General features: G+C 38.3%; 1 protein-coding gene across 1 annotated transcript; it reads left to right on the top strand.

The window, feature by feature from the left end:
- Positions 1 to 754: 754 nt before the first annotated feature.
- Positions 755 to 22,268, top strand: LOC119855733 (trifunctional nucleotide phosphoesterase protein YfkN-like). Its single transcript, XM_043515055.1, is given in 9 exon segments — positions 755 to 858; positions 1,160 to 1,311; positions 3,605 to 3,976; positions 3,979 to 4,187; positions 5,887 to 6,034; positions 8,615 to 8,780; positions 9,615 to 9,762; positions 10,325 to 10,508; positions 21,348 to 22,268. Coding segments are annotated over 7 exon segments (1,299 nt in total). The 3' UTR covers positions 10,325 to 10,508; positions 21,348 to 22,268.
- Positions 22,269 to 22,372: the final 104 nt, after the last annotated feature.

Here is a 22,372-nt window from a genome sequence, read left to right as displayed (position 1 = left end):
GCCCCTTTGCACTGAAGCAGGCTTTATAGTTCCTGAGCCCCACCTCTAATAAATTCTGGCCAATCATACACCCTCTCCTCACTTAAGATGGCCTCTCACTGCTACATGAGAACTCTATCGATAAATTTTCCTATGTGAAAATTTTAGTTCAGGACAAAGGCAACTAACCAGAGGAAAGGAGATACTGACTCTGTAAAGCATACTCTTCAGTTGGTTTCTGGTTTCTCCTTGTGACATAGGACTTGTCTACACACAGACTTGCGCAGGTTTGTTTTTACATTCTTTTGTATTTTAATGTAATGACTATGAAATTGACACAAAATATAGTCACTGTGGAATGAACACTCACAATATGAAGAATATTGTTATCTATTTTAGCATCCAAGAATCTTAAAATCAACTTTAGATTTAAGGGTAACACCACTTCAGTTATGACTAAGCATGTAACTCTTGGATACTGAGCCTTTTCTCCCACTGCATTTGTCATTCCTGCCACACTTTTTTCACTTTGCAGAATCAATATTCCTGAAAGCAACCTTTATAGTCAATCTGCTTCAGGAAGTGCTGTTCTCAGAAGGATTGACATAGAGCACTGGTAAAGTGATTTAATGGCAGCAACATCAGCATTGATGAAATATTCCAGTAATTTGTACATGTTTTAAATATGAGGAAGATAGAGTAATATGATATAATAGAAAGAAAGAAAGGGCTAGAAATGTGTGTTTAAAACAAAGAAAGGAGAGAAGGCTAAAAGATGAGACAATATTTGGAAAAGAAGAAAACAGATAAGATGGAAATAGAAGAGGAAGGACATGGGGGAGTGAAAGTTGAAATGCAAAAGATAGGACGGATATTATTGTTGTTATTTATTATTTTTGTTAACGTAGTGCCAAGGGGAAAATGCTGTTGCTATTTTCTGCTTCCAACTTCTTGTTTCTTTTCCTCCCTTTCTGTTCAGAGATTCTTTTCTATAAAAACTCAAAGAATGGAGTGAACACTCCCTCACTTTTCTTTTGTGTCTAAGCATTTTTTCCTAATTTGAAGCAGTTGCCAAACTTTAAAACAGAATTAATTCTACCCAGAAAAAAAAGCTACAAAGATTGTTCAACCGCACTAACCATCTAATAAAGCAAGTTGAAAGTTGTATTTTTTCTTGTAGATTTGCTGCAGCTATAAAAAAGTTCAGTTCCCTGAATCCACTTATAATATTTAGTGGAGACTGCTTAAATCCATCAACTTTAAGTTCAATAACAAAAGGAAAACATATGATTCTTATACTAAATGCAGTGGGAATACACTTCGCAGTCTTTGGTAAGTAAATGTTATTTACAGATGAATTTCATAATATCTGTGCCATGTTAATATATTTATAGCTACCTTTTACAGGCGCACCCACAGTTAGATTATAAACTCTATAGTGACCAAAAGACTTAGATTGTGTGTCCTTATATCTTGTAAAACACTATTTATTTTGCTGCATAGTGGCTCAAATCCTCAACCCAGCAACTAGTCTGAAAGCTGGGGGGGAGGGGGGAGGGGCCTCGATGGATGAGCAGAAGTGTGTGGGAGAGAAATTATCCCCTCCCTCAGGAAAGTGGGAGCCTTTCAGCAGAGGATACCTCAGCCTGAGAGCTGAAATAGTGCTCTGCAGCCACAATGTGCCTTTTCTTCCATTGGAGCAAGCACCACAGGCTCTGCATAATGGCAGCTCCTTTGGCCTTCCCCCTGCAGGTTATGGCACAAGGGAGTTTCTGTGGAGCAAGACTTCACAATGCACAAAGGGTGGGTACACACTGCAGAACCTTCCAAACCCCACCCTTTTCTTGTGAAGTATAACTGCACTGGTTTCCTTTGCAGGATGCCCTCTGCAGCTATAGAGGAGGTGGCAGGACTTGCCTTTATAAATAGGCGACCAAAGGGGAAAGCAAATACCGAGGCAAGGGCTCATAACAAAGAATGCCCTGCCAGCAGCCACCTCTTCTTCTTTATATACCAATCAGGCTCTAATTCAGATGCCTCTGATATTCATGAGTATGATGACATATGTCACAGGAGAGAGGAGGCCGCTTAGAGAGAGAGGTCCCTAGATATTTAGAGCTTTATAAGATTTTGGGTTTTGTCTTATAATAACCTGAAAACCAATAGGCAGCTTGTGCGAAAGATAGAGGACATGTTCAATGTGCTTGTGATAAGGAACAGCACTTAGCAAACAGATTAATATAATCTCCACATGAAACCAACTTTCTTTTTGATCCTGGGAGCAAGTGCCCACTCTTCTAAATAACCTCGGCCCAATAATGTTAGCACCAGTAGACCAGCTAAGCTAACTGATCTTTTCAGATAGAAGCATGTGTTCTTATAAACCATAACAGATCAAACAAACACAAACTCTAGCTGGGTCTAGAGTGCTCTTAGGTAAATATATAATCAGACGTATATGTATAGCTAAGGCGAGAGTAGCACTGGAGGTGCCATTCTGCCCAGTGACAGGGCTTTCTTCCTGGGCAAAATGGGGGGAAGAGAAATGCATATTCTTTATTATATTTGGTTTTTCAAACAGCGCAGGCTAGATGCCTGTCTTTTTCCCATGCAAACTTATTTAAATGGAACAGTAAGGTCAACTAGTCTTTCTTTTTCCTTTCTATTTTTTGGTCACTGCTTTGCAAAGCTCAAAAGCCACTCAGTAGATAGTGTAAAAAAAAACAAAACAAACTTCTGTATCACCAACTTTGTGTTTTCCTAGTCTTCCTATTCTAAATATACAGTGTACATTTGTACAGCACTGTATAGACCATAGCACTAGATAAAGGACCATATTTTCAGAGACGTGTACGTTTATAAAAACCCATATTTGTGCATATTAACAGGCACTTATGCATGAAATTGTCCGTTTTTGCATATTAATAGAGTTTGTTCCAGGCCTGTGGGTTTTTGTACATTAACATTTGGACCGTCCTCCCAAGCAGTTTGGTGTACAGAATTGTTTGGCATAATACACAGTAGATATAGGGTTCCTGAAAGTCAGATACAAGACCACAATAATAGCTCCAGAACTTGATCCACTGACCTGTTTAATCCTGGCTGTATCAAAAGTCTCTCTTAAATAGGCCTAATTATTTACCCACACCTTTGTAATCTCTGGTACCTTTTGGCATGGTACCAGAAAGCATCTTTTTCTTTCCCCCATTACATTTCAAAGGTCAACGAAAGACATGGTATGATAAACTGAGAGATGTATCTTTTTTTTCTCTCAATAATCTTGCTCTGGGTATTACATATTATTTTTCTTTCTAGCCAAAAATATTGGGCTTGCTAAAATTTAGATAATATATGTATAAAAAGAAGTAGATGCATAAAAGTGGATATTTTGGGCAAAGCATTTTGTTGTCCTTTACTACAGAAGCTGGGCTAACTACAGAAGTAAATGGAATGACTAACGGTTTTCACTGCTGTAAAAGAGGAATTTGGTCCTTTAGTTTGAAGAAAAAAAGCTTTCATATCTCTAATGCTATTCTAAATGACATATAAAAACTAAAATTATCTCATGTGACCACTTTTTGTTGTTAAGCTTAACAAGCTAGCTTCTGGATTTTTATATTTTTAGGAAACCATGAATTTGATTTTGGTGTTGATGTTCTGGAAGATTATATACAACAAATGAAATTTCCATGGTTTCTCAGCAATGTATATGACAGATTTACCTCTAAACCACTAGGCCATGGTTCAGTTAAAAAAAAAGTAGTTAAATGGAAAAATACGAAAATTGGTTTAATGGGATTAGTAGAAGAAGACTGGCTGGATACCTTGCCTACCATTAACAAATCAAACGTAAACTATATAGATTATGTCAAAGCAGCTAATAAAATATCTACAGAACTTAAAGCAGAGGGAGCAGAACTTATGATTGCTATGACACACATTAAATGGATTAATGACATCAGACTTGCCCATAACACCCGAGGAATAGATCTGGTTCTGGGGGCCATGACCATGATTATGGAATCAAAAAGGTGATTGGAACTTGGATTGTCAAAAGTGGGTCTGATTTCAGGAATTTCTCAAAAATAAATATAAGAAAGTTTGGTGCATCACTTCAGTATACATTTCAGAAGATTGACATTTTGAGGAACCTAGAAGAAGATTCTTTTATAAAATCAGTGGTGGATGATTATACTCAAAACCTGCAGGTAGGTACAACTTCCTTAAATATTTTGTTCTAGAAAAAGAAGATAAAAATTGTTGTTTTAAGTGATCAGACTGATAACAGTGGGCCAAATTCTGATCTCAGTTATGACATAAATCTGGATTAATGCCACTCTATTCTATTCAACGATATTTACACTGAAGTCAGTGAAATTACTCTGCTTGTACAAATACAAATTAAATTGATTTTGCAAACAGATATAAAAGAACTTGTTTCATTTCAGTCCTACCAAAATTGACAGGCCCATTAAGGTTGAAACTGAGGACAAAATTCCTTCCTGATGTAACTCCACTGACTTCAGTGAAATTATATCAAGAAAAAATTTGGCCCATTACATTTTAATGGCTTCAGCTTATTTTTTTAATGGAAAGTCAAACTTTAAAGTACTGAATCCATGAGTGAATTGCTATTAAAAGACACCACCTTATCAAACTTCGTTTTGAGATCAAGTATAAGGATATACTATAACAATAGACAATTTTATCCATTTTGTGTCTACAGTAAATATAGTCCCTACAGTATGTATAAAGCTCTCATGGCAAAAAAAAGAACACCATTGAAGTCCCTCTGTCAGTGAATCTGAAGAATTGCAGTGTCTATATACGTGTGAATTAATGAAGTAGTGTATAGAGTCCTCCATTCTATGAGTGCTGATGTCATTTCAATGGAAAGCCACTGGCCTTAATGAAGAATTTCCCTTTTTTTATTATTACAGCTATTGTCTATTATTTGTATTACTGTTGCACCCTGGGAACCTAGAGCTTTATATTTAAGGACATTTCATTTATGACTGACATTTTCACTGAGAATAAAATATTCTGACAAAATGTTAAAATGCCAAATAAGCTAGTTCCTCTGACATGCAATATTGATACCATTTATAGTCCATGGCAGCTTCCTGCTCAGCAGTCTTTCGTCTGTGTAGGAGGGTGCATCTATGAACTACTGTATCCTACAATCCTAAAGGGACTAAACCTCACAAGGAAATTTTAATTGGATAGTTTGTATCCACAGGGGTACTAAAAACTAGTACACATTATAGGTGGACTTTGAAACTGTTAAATTCAGTTTGACTTTAAAGTTGTTTGTAATCCCAGGATGACTGAATCTATCTTTAGCTTCTCTATGATAGGAAAAGTATCCATTTCTGACAATGAGTGTCAACCAGTACTCTTGAACTTGTGCTGCATACAGCTATTTGAAAGAGTAGCCAAGAACAAACTGCTTTTCAGAAAGTTGTTTCAAAAACTGTGATTAAAACCTCAGAACAGGTTTCTTGATCTCTGCTGTTGTTTGCTGATTACTATTATCTGCACTCTGCCTGTATACACTATAACAACAAGAAATTACAGGATGGGATTTCCCCTACCTAGTCAAACTCAAGATAAATGTATTTTTGTAGGTCTGTATGGAATGTTAAGTTCTCATCAGCAGAGGTGTATAATGGAAGCCAGGTGGATTTGGAATTGTTGCTATTTGTCCATTGCCAGAATAAAGCACTTTCTGTGCACCTATTCAGATTCACAGGGGATTGAGAAGAGACTATATTCTTCTTCCATAGCTTGGCTTTTTTTATTTTTTTCTGCTCAAAATTTTAAACATTTTTACAGTGTAATTCTGTAGTTTTCAGGACATATTTGTTTCAAATAAATAGTCTGCTATAAACCCTTCTCTTTTTTTAGCCTCTTTTAGAGGAAGTTCTTTGTCCAATCGACACAGAATTAGATGGTCGTGTTTCTACTGTAAGAAGATCAGAGAACAACCTGGGAAACCTGATAACTAATGCAATGTTAGAAGCTACTCATGCTGATGTAGCATTACTCAATTCAGATTGTCCTTTCAAAAAACATTTATTGTAATCCAAAATGTTTGGAATGTTTTAACATTAATTTACTTGTTAAAGATGGAGCAATGTTTGAAATATTATTTAATTACTTAATTAGGAATGGTCCCGGCCACTCATTTGAGTCAGAGTACATCAAGAAATCAAGGGATCTGAAAAGGTCAAATGAGTTACGTTACATAAACGTGTCATAAAAGTAAACAAGTAAACTAACTGGCTGATTTTGGAAAGGTTTTGGAGTACATGATAAGTTTATATATCGTACCAAAACAAATAGAAATGGTATTAAAGCATTATATTATCAGGATATGACCCATTACCACCTTGTTTGAAAACTGTACCCTTTTCTACCCTCTATCTTTGTCTAGTTCCTTTATCTCTTAAAGCAGGGGTGGGCAAACTACGGTCTGCAGGCTGGATCCGGCCCATCAGGGCTTTGGGTCTGGCCCACAGATTGCCACTCCCAGAAGCAGCCAGCACCACGTCCCTATGGCCCCTGTAGGTTGGGGGGCCAGAGGGCTCTGCAGGCTGCACCGCCCCATGCAGCTCCCATTGGTCGGGAACGGGGAACCACGGCCAATGGGAGCTTTGGGGGAGGTACCCACAGATGAGGGCAGTGCACAGAGCCCTCTGCCCCTGTCCCCCCCCCCGGGGCTGTAGGGATGTGATGCCAGCTGCTTCCGGGAGCAGCGTGCGGCCAGGGCAGGCAGGGAGCCTGCCCTGGCCCCAGTGTGCTCCACTGCCACCCCAGAGCTGCTCCAGGTAAGCAGTGCTGAGCCAGAGCCCGCACCCCAAACCCCTCCTGATCCCTGCACCCAAAGTCCCTGCCCTGAGCCCCCTGCCGCACCCTGCTTGCACCTCAACCCCCTGCCATACTCCGCACCCTCTCCTGCACCCCAACCCCTTCCTTGAGCCCCCTCTTACACCCTGCACCCCTCCTCTGCCCCAACCCCTTGCCCTGAGCCCCTTCCTGCACACTGCACCCACTCCCACACTCTGCATTTCCTCCCACACCCCAACCCTCTGCCCCAGTCCTACATTCATGGCCCTGCATGCCGTATCCCCATCCAGATGTGGCCCTTGGGCTAAAAAGTTTGCCCATCCCATCTTAAAGCATATGCTCTCCAAGGTAGGAACCATGCCTATTGTGTTTGTACTGTTGCCAGAAACAAACTAATGATAGTAATAGTAGTAAATGAGACTCAAAGGGGTTATAGCACAACAGTATCTCAGTGAGACTAAATATCTAAGGTGAAATCTTGGCGCCATTTTGTAATTCTTCCCCCTCTCATTCCCTAATAATAAGTAATAAGAATAATAATGCATTTTTAAAACCCTCCCATTTCCACATGTACACAATTCACATTGGTACAAAGAACAATTTGCTTCCCTTTATTACCTATTCCAAAATTTGTTTTAAAAAAACCTTCCACAAATCTTCATGGACAAAGTTAGTTTGGTTGGATTAAAATCCCCCTTACTCTGCTCCTCTTTTCCTTGTAAGCAATTATTCTTTTATAAATAGTTTCCCTTTAAAACAAGAAATTTTGCTTGGTGCATGGTCTTATTTTTAAATTGGACATATTGTTTGTTGTTACAAGCATGATTTTTCAGTTTAAAAATGAAAACTGATCCTCCAGACACGTTGCACATTCATGTGCAGAACTTATGTGTGTGAGTAGTCCCATATGTGTAAGTATTTGCACAATCAGGGTCTAAAAATATGCCTACTTCTATTCTGATTTTTGTCATTTTCCTTTAAAAAGAGAATGTTGCCAGCATAGTTCTTCAGTGTAGAATTGGACTTTTGATTGGTGCTTGCTGAATGTTTGTTTTAAAGGGAAAATGTTGAATGTACCTTTTTTTTAATTCTAAAAGGGAGTTGTTGCTTGCATGTTTTAAAACTGAAAAAATGATGGTGCTAGCTGGGGTCCTTTTGTCAGTTTTGTTTTTTGTTTTAAGAAGGAAATGATTTATCATGGTTTTTCATTTTTAAAATAGCAAGATTTGTTGTCAGAAAGGTTTTTGTTAATTTAAAATTGAAATTATTGTTCCAGGAAAACTCACCTTTTTGGCAGAGAACTAAAATTAAAACTTTCAGGCCAAAAGGTTTTGGAAAGTTAAGAATATGTATAAACAGGGAATTTTCGTGGAACTGTTCGGTAAGCTTAACTATAGTAGATGCTATCCAGCATCCACTCTAATATAGCTGCAAGAGCACTTTGTGTTTCCCTGAGAAATAAGTCTACAATCTGTAAAGACTTCCACATATGCTTAATTTTATGCAGTGTGAACAGTCCCATTGAAGTTACTAAAATTAGCATACTTTCTTATTTTTTTAAATCAATAGGATTATTTACAGCACATAAAATTAGACATGTATTTAAATCTTTGTAGTACCAGGTCCCATGGCATTATTTAAATAATCATTATTAACCATATAAATCCTTTCTCATCCAGACCACAAACCTTAAAACTTGTATCATTTATATTAAATAATCGGGCTATTTACCCATGGTAGAAAAAGGACCAGGGAGTATCTTGATTTTCTTTTATGATGATTGTAGGTACCCTTCGTTCAAACCATATACATCCTGCAGGAGATTTTATTATGCATGATCTTTTAACTATTCTTCCCATTGCGGACCCACTTCTAGTAGTCAGAATTACAGGAGGACAACTGTTGGAAGCTCTCGAAAATGGAGTCTACAGATATCCAGCTCTTGATGGAAGGTATATAGAATATTTATCCAACCTCTTTTTATATGAAAATGCCAATTGTTCTGAACTCTTGTGGAAATTCTCCACACTGTCCCAATGATTAGCTACTTTAATACTAACATTCAAATGCTCTAGGTAATGATAATGATGAATTCACAAGCCTATGTAATAACTGTATTGAGCATATTAATACACCACTCTAAGCAAGACAAATGACTAATTTAAGTACAAACATAAAACCTCTGGATACAGATAAATCTTTGTCACACACAATGTATGAAAACCTATACAAAACCTATACCTATACTTCTTATTTGGAGCTTACTTTTTATAGTGAAAATAACAAAAATAAGAAAACCTGTGTACAGCTGGTTAATAGGTATTACATTCTGGAACTAACTTGATTCCACAGATAATAGATTGATTAATTGAATTTTCAGGTTATATGAATTAATTGGTTCAGTATGACAGGTTGGGATTTAGCAATTGGTCCAAAAGTTCAGTTTGCCTGTTAAAAATGAAACCTGGAAACCATTGTGACCATGGTGCAAGAACTGGAGAATTCAGACCTTCCACTCCGTAATCCGGTAGCCCAGATGATTACCTGGGTCAATGGCCACTGGTAAGAAGAGTAAAAGCTGCCTTTTCAGTGTGGTATTTTACAGAGTAATCAGTGAAAATACTGTCTTTGGAAACAGTATTACGAACATATTTCAAACACTAAATTAATTATTGTGAGTTTATATAGCAGTTTACTGAAGTATACTTGTTCAGAATTCTGGGAGGGTCAGTACTTTGGTCAGTTCTTTCTTCATACCAAAAAAAAATTTTTTTTTTAACTTCCAGGTTTCCTCAAGTAGCAGGAATGGAATTTGGATTTGATCCAAATGCAGAACCAGGGCACCGAATTATAAGAGACTCTGTAAAGATTCAAGGACAATATCTCAAGAAAAACAAAGTCTATCAACTTGCCATTAAGGAGTACTTAGCTTAGGTAAGCTCTAATGTGTTTAAATATTTTGAATGATTTTCATGCTCCAGGAGTGTTGTTTTTATGAAATACTGACTTACATTTATGGCTTAATTTGACTCCATTTTAGATATTGTTCACTCCCTCCACCCCCAGAGTTTCTATTTGTCTTTATTTCTTATACAAATTTCTATAATTCTCCACCCTTCTTCCCATTCCTTGCAAAATATTAGACCTGATTTCTGAGTGTGCTTTAACTTTCAGACCACGCACTAAAATTCTGCTGGTGAATTTTGCACATGCAAATATTGTTTTTGCATATTTAAATCAAGTAGTAGGTCACCCAGTAGACCCAATTACTGTACTTACATTCAAAATGGATGTGTGTTCAATTTGGAAGTTATTTGAAAGTCTGTCTCCTAACATTCAATCTTACTCTGTTACTGAATACAATATTTTTAATCAAATCAACCTTAGCTACTATTCTAACAAATGTGTATACTTTAATTATAATGGTTTATAAATAGACAATTAAGTGCTCATATTTTAAAGATATTCTTCATTAAATATAATTATTACTTTTCAGGGAAAGGATGGCTATGTAATGTTTCAGAATTGTCCTAGGATGTATGGTACAGAAACTGCACAGACACTTTCCACAGTTGTTGTTAATCACTTTGAATCTATTAAGATTGTGCATGGCATCAAAAAGTGCATCTCAGGTCACCGAATGGGTTTAATTACCAAGTCCAAATCAGCATCATTAACAGGTAATTTAAAATATATCATTTGAGGCACAATGGGCTACAATCCTTACTGTGGATTTTGGGCACCATTGCAATTACAAATAATTAAGTGTATTTGTTCCTAACTTTCTAAATTTGTTGTGCAACATTTAGTGATTTACCAAAGAATGATCTCTTTATCCGCTAAAGGTAGCATTCAGGGCATATGATTCATTGTGTGGGAATGAGACTGACCACTTTCTTCCAGAAGGTTGTTTTCTGCAGAGGGAAGGGTGGCAGGCTGCACAGGGAACTTGACAGGTATGGAAGGATGGAGGAGGAACATAACAGACTTCAAAAGCTTAAACCCCTAAATTAGCATGAAATTCTGGTGTCCTTTGTTAGTCATCATTAAGAGGACTTAACATGAAGCTTGGGGGGACAAAATCCATGGTCTGTACCAGTAGCCATAGTATTCCCACTTAATACCTCTCCTCCCCTGCTACAGTATCTGTGGCAAGAGAATTTTTGCAGGTTGTAGGCCTACTGTCACAATCCCTCACCCTTTAGAGTTCAGATCCATGGCATATAGGGAACTGTAGGGTAGGTAGCTCTCTCTTCCTAACTCTTCCATGCAGTGATTGCAGAAGTTGTGTTGTCTTTAGAGTCTTCCATGGTCACAGAGAGTCAGGTTGCAGTTAGCCTGAAATAAATCACTCAGTAAGTGAAAAAGGAGCTAGTCATCCATACTTGCCTCCTTTCATTTTAAGCCATGTGAACTAAGGCCTAGATCCTCAAAGCTATTTAGGTGGCTATCTCCCATTTGATCTAAGGCTAAATGACTCCACGCACCTCCTGGGGAAGAAGACTGAAGGATTGCTGTAGTAAGTGTATTTATATGGTAGTATAAAAGGAAAAATTACAAAAAGACAACTGGAAATTCTAAGCTGTCTGACCTCAAGATCTTGACATGTGATGATTATAGGAGAAAAATAATAGTTTCATTTGATTCCTTTGGGAGTAAGATAGATTTAACAATGTATCAGTGAAGTTACAATATCTATTATTTCTTTAGTATTAACGATTTAAGAAGAAGGCTTATACAGTATCTGTAAATATGGTGAATTTTTGACAACAACCATTAGGGTGTAAACATGGGTTGGGATGAGGGCTTGCCAAGAACAATCACTGAATAATTTAGGGGAAAATGTTGGAAAGAGGGACTTGGTTCTTTCCAATTTTGGGTGGTGATCTGGTCTGCTTGTAATGCCTGGTGAGGGTGCATCCTCCATAGAACTAGAAAGGTTTAAATGATCTCTGAAAACTGGATAAAATGTTAAGGACTTTTTTACATTTACTGAGGAAATTGATGTTCCCTGTTAAGAAAAAAGCAGATGCATCAGGGAAGTAATAAGAATTTTTGGTTTGATTCTGCACAGATTCTACATACACATTTTTGCATATAGCATATGGATGTTATGCTACAAGTAGATTCAAATTCATAGAAGCATTCTCTTGTACTTAATATATACTTTCATTCTGGCATTGAAATAGTAAGACAAATGAAAGCCTTTTAAAAACAGCCTTGTGTTCTGTTTTACGATCTTTCCCAGCTCTTCATAATCTTCTACAACACCCCAGAACTAAGTATTGGTTGAAATTAAATTTTAATAGTGTTATCTCTTGTATGTAAAAAGTTAAAGTTCCATTCCCTTTTTCCATAGCAAATGTTAGTGTGCAGACCCTTCTTTAGGTCTCCCTTCTCCCTCTCTTTTTGAAGCTTACCGCTTTTTCATTATTGTGATGCTCAGGGATTTTTTATTGCATAGTTTGAAAGTAATTTTTCAACTAGTCTACACTGTTGGGCCAACAAAACTTGCAGGAGTCTCTCATTTATTCCTCCGTGAGGAACTGTATCAGTCAAATGACTTTGGGTCAATCAACAAATCTTGGCTCCATGAACTAATCCAGGGTTGATACCATCAACTACTAGTGGAATATCTCTCTATCACTCAGTATTATAAATGCATACTTTATACCTCAGCACTCTTTGGCATCTGCTGCTCTCACTGGCCACACTGATACACTTGAAACTAACATGAATGTCATCATTGTTGTATACTTCAGCAACAAGTAGGAGTTTGGGATTTGTACTCCTAATTTACCTAGGTAGTTTTGAAAATCCCACCCAGCATTTTGTTCTTTAAAGTCCTTAATCATGATCCCCAGTATTTTGGTGTCAGCCTCTTCCAAATGAATATTAGGCAAAAGCTGCCTTCTTTAAGAATATTAATTACTTGTCTGAAGGAGAGGGTACTGTTTTTGAGACATCCTCAATTGATTCCACTCCAACTTGTAGACCTTCTCTGCCAGACACTTGTGCATCTATTCAGCAACTTCAATAGGATGAAAGAAAAGGAGTACTTGTGGCACCTTAGAGACTAACAAATTTATTTGAGCATAAGCTTTCGTGAGCTACAGCTCACTTCATCGGATGCATTTGGTGGAAAAAACAGAGGAGAGATTTATATACACACACACACAGAGAACATGAAACAATGGGTTTATCATACACACTGTAAGGAGAGTGATCACTTAAGATAAGCCATCACCAGCAGCAGGGGGGGGGAAGGAGGAAAACCTTTCATGGTGACAAGCAAGGTAGGCTAATTCCAGCAGTTAACAAGAATATCAGAGGAACAGTGGGGGGGGGGGGAGGGGAGAAGTACCATGGGGAAATAGTTTTACTTTGTGTAATGACTCATCCATTCCCAGTCTCTATTCAAGCCTAAGTTAATTGTATCCAGTTTGCAAATTAATTCCAATTCAGCAGTCTCTCGTTGGAGTCTGTTTTTGAAGCTTTTTTGTTTTAGGATGAAATATTAAATTCTTCTTACCTCCATAACAGTAAAAAAGACATAAAGTTGAAGTATAGAAGAGAAACCTAAAAGGTATAATTTCCTTCTGGCAATTTCACCCAGGCAGTAAAATCCTGTCAGTAATCCAGGAAGGTGTGCATTAAAATATACTTTCCCTTTAGTCAGGACATGCAGACTCCAGAAAGATTGGCATTATCCATAGTACATTTCGTCCTTGCACTGAAAAAGTCTCTATCCATAACTGAGTAAGTTAAGGAATCCTCTAACAATCTCTTATTTTAAGTCTTTTTCAGTTTTCCCTATTTCCAAGAAACCAGAATCTGCCTTATTTGCACATCATAATTCACCTCACTATATTTCAGAGCAGATTTTCATTCAGAACCTTCAGCGTTCCATAGACAGGAAATTCAGAGCATTTTTGTGAATCAGGATATGCTTTAGATAGAGCTCTTTGCAGCAGGTACAATGTCAAGTATGCTTTAATCTCTTCTAAAAGATGGTCTTGACATTCTGTGGTTAAGCAGTCTGCTATATGTTTTTTTGTCCAGTCCATCTAATCCTGAGAACTTTGTCGAATGTGAAGATAACTAGACTTTAAAATATCCACATAGCTCTAAATTGGGCAGGACAGACAGTCATATGTGCCTGTGAGTTATATGCCAAAAACTATAAACAATTTTCTAAAAAGTCTGACTCAAAACTCCGTGGATTATTAGCCCTATTTGTAATGCTGCCAAACTAATTTCTAACCTCAAATCACACAAAGCATCTATAAACTCTAGAATGGGAATATTGTTTCTGGCTTTGACCTGGCTTCTCCTGTAGTACCTAAGTACTGTATACTCTATTCAGGAGCATAAGCTAAAAAACTACTGTTAGCAAACAACAATAATTTAGGTATCAAGATAACACTACTTTGAACAGAAACCTGCATTTTGACAAAAGCATTTGTTAATGTCTCCTCTTGGATGCCCAGTTACCATTTCAGACTCACTCTCCAAAACTTGACCTCTTATCATTTCTTCTAATCCCTTTCCTCCCTTTCCCTCCCTCTTCTTCATTTCCTGTCTTTCATTGTCTCCTGGACTCAGAAGGCCTGCTTTTTCCTTTGCACATTTTGGTGGTACAAAGAGGAAAAAACCTGGCCTTATCTCCCTATTGGGACTACCTCCTGCATGGGGTCCTCGCTGTGGAGAAAAAGGTGGCATAGCTAGCTCCCTAATCACCTTTCCACACCATCCCTGTCACAATAGCTGCATTGGGTGCAGAGAAAAGGCATGACTTCAGCATGCTGTACTCAGGCTATCCAAAACTGGGAAGTATTATCAGCTGGTGCATAGATTCATAGATTCATAGATACTAAGGTCAGAAGGGACCATTCTGATCATCTAGTCTGACCTCCTGCACAGCGCAGGCTACAGAATCTCCCCCACCCACTCCTACAAAAAACCTCATCTATGTCTGAGCTCTTGAAGTCCTTAAATCATGGTTTAAAGACTTCAAGGAGCAGAGAAGCCTCCCTCAAGTCACCCATGCCCCATGCTACAGAAGAAGGCGAAAAACCTCCAGGGCCTCTCTAATCTGCCCTGGAAGAAAATTCCTTCCCGACCCCAAATATGGCGATCAGCTAAATCCTGAGCATATGGGCAAGATTCACCAGCCAGATACTACAGAAAATTCTTTCCTGGGTAACTCAGATCCCATCCATCTAATATCCCATCTCAGGGGATTAGTCCTATTTACCCTGAATATTTAAAGATCAATTACTTACCAAAATCCCATTATCCCATCATACCATCTCCTCCATAAACTTATCGAGTAGAATCTTAAAACCAGATAGATCTTTTGCCCCCACTGCTTCCCTTGGAAGGCCATTCCAAAACTTCAGTTCTCTGATGGTTAGAAACCTTTGTCTAATTTCAAGTCTAAACTTCCTGGTGGCCAGTTTATACCCATTTGTTCTTGTGTCCACTGGTGCTGAGCTGAAATAATTCCTCTCCCTCTCCTGTATTTATCCCTCTGATATATTTATAGAGGGCAATCATATCTCCCTTCAACCTTCTTTTAGTTAGGCTAAACAAGCCAAGCTCCTTAAGTCTCTTTTCATAAGACAAGTTTTCCATTCCTCGGATCATCCTAGTAGCCCTTCTCTGTACCTGCTCCAGTTTGAATTCATCCTTTTTAAACATGGGAGACCAGAACTGCACACAGTATTCTAGGTGAGGTCTCACCAGTTCCTTGTATAATGGTACTAAAACCTCCTTTTCCCTACTGGAAATGCCTCTCCTGATGCATCCCAAAATCGCATTAGCTTTTTTCACGGCCATATCACATTAGCAGCTCATAGTCATCCTATGATCAACCAATACTCCAAGGTCCTTCTCCTCTTCCGTTACTTCTAATTGATGTGTCCCCAACTTATAACTAAAATTCTTGTTATTAATCCCTAAATGCATAACCTTTCACTTCTCACCATTAAATTTCATCCTATTACTATTACTCCAGTTTACAAGGTCATCCAGATCCTCCTGTATAATATCCCGATCCTTCTCTGAATTGGCAATACCTCCCAGCTTTGTATTATCTGCAAACTTTATTAGCACACTCCCACTTTTTGTGCCAAGGTCAGTAATAAAAAGATTAAATACGATTGGTCCCAAAACTGATCCCTGAAGAACTCCACTAGTAACCTCCCTCCAGCCTGACAGGTCGCTTTTCAGTAGGACCCGTTGCAGTCTCCCCTTTAACCAATTCCCTATTCACCTTTTGATGTTCATATTGATCCCCATCTTCTCCAATTTAACTAATAATTCCCCATGTGGCACGGTATCAAATGCCTTACTGAAATCTAGGTAAATGAGATCCACTGCATTTCCTTTATCTAAAACATCTGTTACTTTTTCAAAAAATGGTTTCAGAGTAGCAGCCATGTTACTCTGTATTCGCAAAAAGGAAAGGAGTACTTGTGGCACCTTAGGGACTAACAAATTTATTAGAGCATAAGCTTTCGTGAGCTACAGCTCACTTCATCGGATGCCAAATGCATCCGATGAAGTGAGCTGTAGCTCACGAAAGCTTACGCTCTAATAAATTTGTTAGTCTCTAAGGTGCCACAAGTACTCCTTTTCTTTTTTCAAAAAAGGAAATTAGGTTGGTTTGGCACGATCTATCTTTTGTAAAACCATGTTGTATTTTGTCCCATTTACCATTGACTTCAATGTCCTTAACTAATTTCTCCTTCAAAATTTTTTCCAGGACCTTGCATACTACAGATGTCAAACTAACTGGCCTGTAGTTACCCGGATCACTTTTTTTCCTTTCTTAAAAATAGGAACTATATTAGCAATTCTCCAATCATTCGGTACTACTCCTGAGTTTACAGATTCATTAAAAATTCTTGCTAATGGGCTTGCAATTTCAGGTGCCAATTCCTTTAATATTCTTGGATGAAGATTATCTGGGCCCCCCAATTTAGTCCCATTAGGCTGTTTGAGTTTTGCTTCTACCTCAGATATGGTAATATCTACCTCCATATCCTCATTCCCATTTGTCATGCTACCATTATCCCTAAGATCCTCTTTAGCCTTATTAAAGACTGAGGCAAAGTATTTGTTTAGATATTGGGACATGCCTAGATTATCCTTAACCTCCACTCCATCCTCAGTGTTTAACAGCCCCACTTCTTCTTTCTTAGTTTTCTTCTTATTTATATGGCTATAGAACCTTTTACTATTGGTTTTAATTCCCTTTGCAAGGTCCAACTCTACTCGACTTTTAGCCTCTCTCACTTTATCCCTACATGTTCTGACCTCAGTTAGGTAGCTTTCCTTGCTGATCCCTCCCATCTTCCACTCTCTTTATGCTTTCTGCTTCTTCTTAATCACCTCTCTAAGATGCTTGCTCATCCAGCTTGGTCTACAACTCCTTCCTATGAATTTTTTCCCCTTTCTTGGGATACAGGCTTCCGATAGCTTCTGCAGCTTTGATTTAAAGTAATCCCAGGCCTCCTCTACCTTTAGATCCATAAGTTCTTCAGTCCAATCCACTTCCCTAACTATTTCCTTAATTTTTGAAAGTCAGCCCTTTTGAAATCAAAAACTCTAGTTGCAGATTTATTTTTGTTACTCTTTCCATTTAGTTTGAACTGAATTAGCTCATGATCACTTGAGCCAAGATTGTCCCCTACAACCATTTCTTCTATGAGGTCCTCGCTACTCACCAAAATTAAATCTAAAATGGCATCCCCTCTAGTCGATTCAGCAACTACTTGATGAAGGAATCCATCAGCTATTGCATCTAGGAAAATCTGAGCCCTATTATTATTACTAGCACTGGTCCTCCAGTCTATATCTGGGAAGTTAAAGTCTCCCATGATCACGCAGTTTCCATTAGTATTTACTTTATTAAAAACATTAAAAAGGGCTCTATCCATATCCAAATTAGATCCCGGAGGTCTATAGCACACCCCAAGCACTCTCGTAGGAGGGGCTTTACTAGTTATCTTCCCCAATGTAATTTTTGCCCAGACGGACTCCGTCTTATCCATTGCATCACTTCTTATTTCTTTACATTCTACCTCATCATTGATATACAATGCTACTCTACCACCTTTACCTTTGTTTCGGTCTTTCCTAAACAGCACATACCCTTCAATACCTGTAGTCCAGTCATGACTACTATTCCACCATGTTTCTGTTATCCCTATAATATCTGGTTTCACTTCCTGCACCAGTAGCTCTAGTTCCTCCATTTTGTTACCTAGGCTCCTCGCATTGGTGTACAAACATCTTAATTTTTGCTGTTTGGCCTCGCTCACATTTTGTACCCTATTAGGCACAGTCATTCTACAGCCAGTATAACCTATTAGACTAGTATCCACACCACCCTCGCTCCTTATATACATTCTCCTACCCACAGCTGTATCCTTTCTTACTTCGTCTTCTTCCCTCTCAATGCTAAAATCTGGTGTGGTGATTTCCTGGACATCTCCCAACCATCTCCCCCTAATTCCTAGTTTAAAGCTCTCTTTATCAGTTGTGCCAGCCTTGATCCTAGAAGTCTATTTCCTTCCCTACTCAGATGAAGTCCATCCCGAGAGAACTGTCCTCTGTCTGTGAATGCCTCCCAGTGGCCATACATCCCAAAGCCCTCTTTATAGCACCACTGCCTAAACCATCTGTTGACAGTCATAATCTTGTCAAACCTTTGTTGCCCTTCTCTAGGAACAGGAAGGATCCCACTAAAGATCACATGAGCCTCAATTTCCTTAAGCGTCTTCCCCAGCCTAGCATAGTCTCCCTTAATACTTTCCAGCGAGAATCTAGCCGTATCATTTGTTTCCACATGAAGGATAACTAGGGGATTCTTTCCCGCTCCCTTTAGGATCCTTTTTAACCTCACATCTACATCCCCTGTCTTAGCACCCGGAAGACAGCACACCCTTCTATTCTCTGGATCAGCTCTAGTTACAGGCCTGTCTATTCTTCTCAATAAAGAGTCCCCTATCACATAGACCTGCCTTTTCCTGGTGACAGTGCTATTCTCCAGTCTCTCCCCTGTTCCCTCTGGCTGCAAGTTCTTTCCATTCCTATTTTCCCTTATAATCCTCTTCAACCCATCCTGTATCCTCCTGGGGCTCATATTTGGTGTAGTCTCCCTTGACTCTTCAGCTTTTCCTATAGGACTAGCCTCTCTTCTCTTCTTCCTTACCCTTCCACCTTCAACAAGTACCTGCCGAGTCCCTTCTTCATTTTCCAACTCTGCAAACCTGTTTCTAAGCTCTGCATGGTAGAGCAGCCCAGATTTCTCTACTTGGGTCCCGGACAGAGAATCAGGGAGCCATAACCTGATAGGCTCCCTTCTGCTGTAGCAAGCAGAATTTCAATGCATCAGAAAATCTGGCCATTTTTCTTTTTTATTCCCACATATCCAGTCTCTCATTAAACCACATTTCTGTTTAATATTGTCAAAATCGACTCTCTTTACTAAACCCATGGATAAACACAGGTCCATTAGCTTCTCAGCTGCTTACCTTGTGGCAGCCAATCAATTTTGTGTCCAAAATGCAGTGCTGAAGTCATCTTCCTCACCTTCACTCAAACCATGTTATTTGCCCTCTTTGAATTCCATGTTGGCTTCCTATCTCTTACATCACATGCAAACTCTTCTTCCTTATCTACAGGCTCCTATGTACACGGGTCTGTGACGGGTTGGATCACAGAAACCCCCTGGGGGTTGCCACCTGATGTGCCAAGACTACTTCTGCTCCTGCTTTCCTGCTCTGTCAGCTTAGGACTTCAGTGCCCTGCCTGGTTTGAGCCAGACCTGGTAGCCTGCTGCAAACCCAGACCCAGATCTGAACCACATCCCCTAACAGCTGTAGGCTTAACTGAAAGCAGCTTACAGAAGTGTGCCTGTCTGTAACACTCAGATGCCCAACTCCCAATGGGGTCCAAACCCCAAATAAATCCGCTTTACCCCATATAAAGCTTATACAGGGTAAACTCATAAATTGTTCACCCTCTATAACACTGATGTGCACAGCTGTTTATCCCCCCCACCCCAAAGTATTAATACATACTCTGGTTAATTAATAAGTAAAAAGTGATTTTATTAAATACAGAAATTAGGATTTAAGTAGTTCTAAGTAGTAACAGACAGAACAAAGTGAATTACCAAGCAAAATAAAATAAAACATGCAAGTCTAAGTCTAATACAATAATAAAAACTGAATACAGATAAAATCTCACCCTTAGAGATGTTTCAATAAGTTTCTTGCACAGACCGGACACCTTTCTAGTCTGGGCACAATCCTTTCCCCTGGTACAGTCCTTGTTGAAGCTCAGGTGGTAGCTAGGGGATTTCTCATGATAGCTGCCTCCTTTGTTCTGTTCCACCCCTTTATATGGCTTTGGTACAAGGCGGGAATCCTTTGTCTCTCTGGGTTCTGTCCCTCCACCCCAATGGAAAAGCACCAGGTTTAAGATGGATTTCAGTACCAGGTGACATGGTCACATTTCCTGTGAGACTCCAAGCCTTCATTCCTCCCAGCCTGACTCACAAGAAAGCCTGCCTGCAAACAGAGCCATTCACAGTCAATTGTCCTGGTTGATGGGAGCCATCAAGATTCCAAACAACCATTAATCGCCCACACTTTGCATAACTACAATAGGCCCTCAGAGTTATATTTCATATTTCTAGTTTCAGATACAAGAGTGATACATTTATACAAATAGGATGACCACACTCAGTAGATTATAAGATTTGTAATGATACCTTACAAGAGACCTTTTGCATGAAGCATATTTTAGTTACATTATATTCACCCTCATCAGCATACTTTTATAAAATCATATAGAGTGTGTCAGAGAGTCCTTTTTCTCTCTACCCTTTCTAATCCTGCTGCTATACTGCTTTTGCTTTGTCTTCTATCAGAATGGTAGTGTGTGATGTCCCTTTTGCACAATGTATGCACTAGCCTTAATTTGAGTGATGGATACATTCAAAATATCTAAAATAAATAAATAGTTCCAACGTTCAATCTCCACCAGTCTGGGTAAGATTTGAACTAGGAACCTAAAAGTGAAAGGCAGTAGGTCATCCCGTTATTAATCCCTTGAACAGTCATTAACCTCAGATTCATATATTTTAAACCTAGAGCGCTACAACAGCAGATTGGCCCACATTCTGCAAAAATTATTTCCTGGATTCTGACATTTTCAACAAGTAAGAGAATGGTGCTTTACCTGATTTGTTGATGTCTGAGCTAACACTATTAAAATATAGCTCTCTGGGTCTGCAAAGGGAATATTCATGGTAAGCTTTGTGCAACATGAATTTATGAAAGGCCAATCAGAAAATTCCAGTTACTCATAAATAAGGCAGGTTTTTAGTATGTTAATTATTTTAATAGCTTATTCGCAGTATAGTCAGATGCACATTTAGGTTGTTTACATGAAGAGAATTTAGTTTAATTAGCACTAACATTTCATGAATTTACCACAAGCCTTTGAAACAAGAACAGATAAAAGCACATCAGTAGTTGCAGTGCCTGGCATAGAAGGAAGAATCTGTCACATTTCCAAGGAAATGAAGGAACACTTGCAACAACTAAGAATGGCAAGGAAAGAAGGGCTAAACACATTTCCCCCACTTAGCAAAGACTGTGAGAATTCTGACTCTGACTGAAAGTGATAAATAATATCACCAGTGATATAGTGCCTGAAACCATATGATCTGCTGCTTCATTTGTTATATGTATTCTGCATAATTATTAGAATTATTTAGCTTTTCCTTTCCATTGTATTTAAAGTGTGCCCTTGGTTTTAGTGTTTATTCATTTGAAACAATTTAAAATAGTTCTTGCATTCATCAAATCTCTCTCTAAAAAGATGTAATACAACCATTTTCTTGTATTTAAAATAATATAAGGAACTGTTTGTTCATTTTGGAAATAACTTCTGGTTGCCTTTGTTAAACTGGTGTTTTTCATATTGTTGCCATTTTACATATAGCTCTACTTGTAATTATAATGTCCACTACCCATAAGTACTAGTTTATAGTGAAGCTATATGAGGTTTACAGTATTAATACTGAAAGTTATTTTTGTCTACTGACATAAGCCTAACTAATGCATTCATAGAGAAAATGTTTACACTACATCGGAGTAAAACTCAGATTATAGTAATGGTCAAAGGATGAGGATAGACTGTGCTTGGCTAACTATTGCATGGCCACTAAAATGACACAAAATGCGAAAGTGTCATGTCAAATATTCATTGTTCCCTGTATGATCACCACTTAGAATGAATAGAGAAGAACCTGTGTACCCTCCTTAATGTACTGATGTTTATAACTTGTCTGATATTTTACTATGATTATCCATGCGACCTGTAAAGCCTCTGAAACCAATAAAAACTTATACGAATGGGTGATAAACATATTGAGGTGTTTCTCTAGTGCAGTTTTAATTGTTTTTAATTATAAAAAAGACTTTTTTATTCAGATTCATTTAATGACATTTCCCTTTTA

This window comes from Dermochelys coriacea, chromosome 5 (assembly GCF_009764565.3).
Source record: "Dermochelys coriacea isolate rDerCor1 chromosome 5, rDerCor1.pri.v4, whole genome shotgun sequence".
Classification (NCBI taxonomy): Eukaryota; Metazoa; Chordata; order Testudines; family Dermochelyidae; genus Dermochelys; species Dermochelys coriacea.
This window is presented reverse-complemented; position numbering and strand designations above follow the sequence as displayed.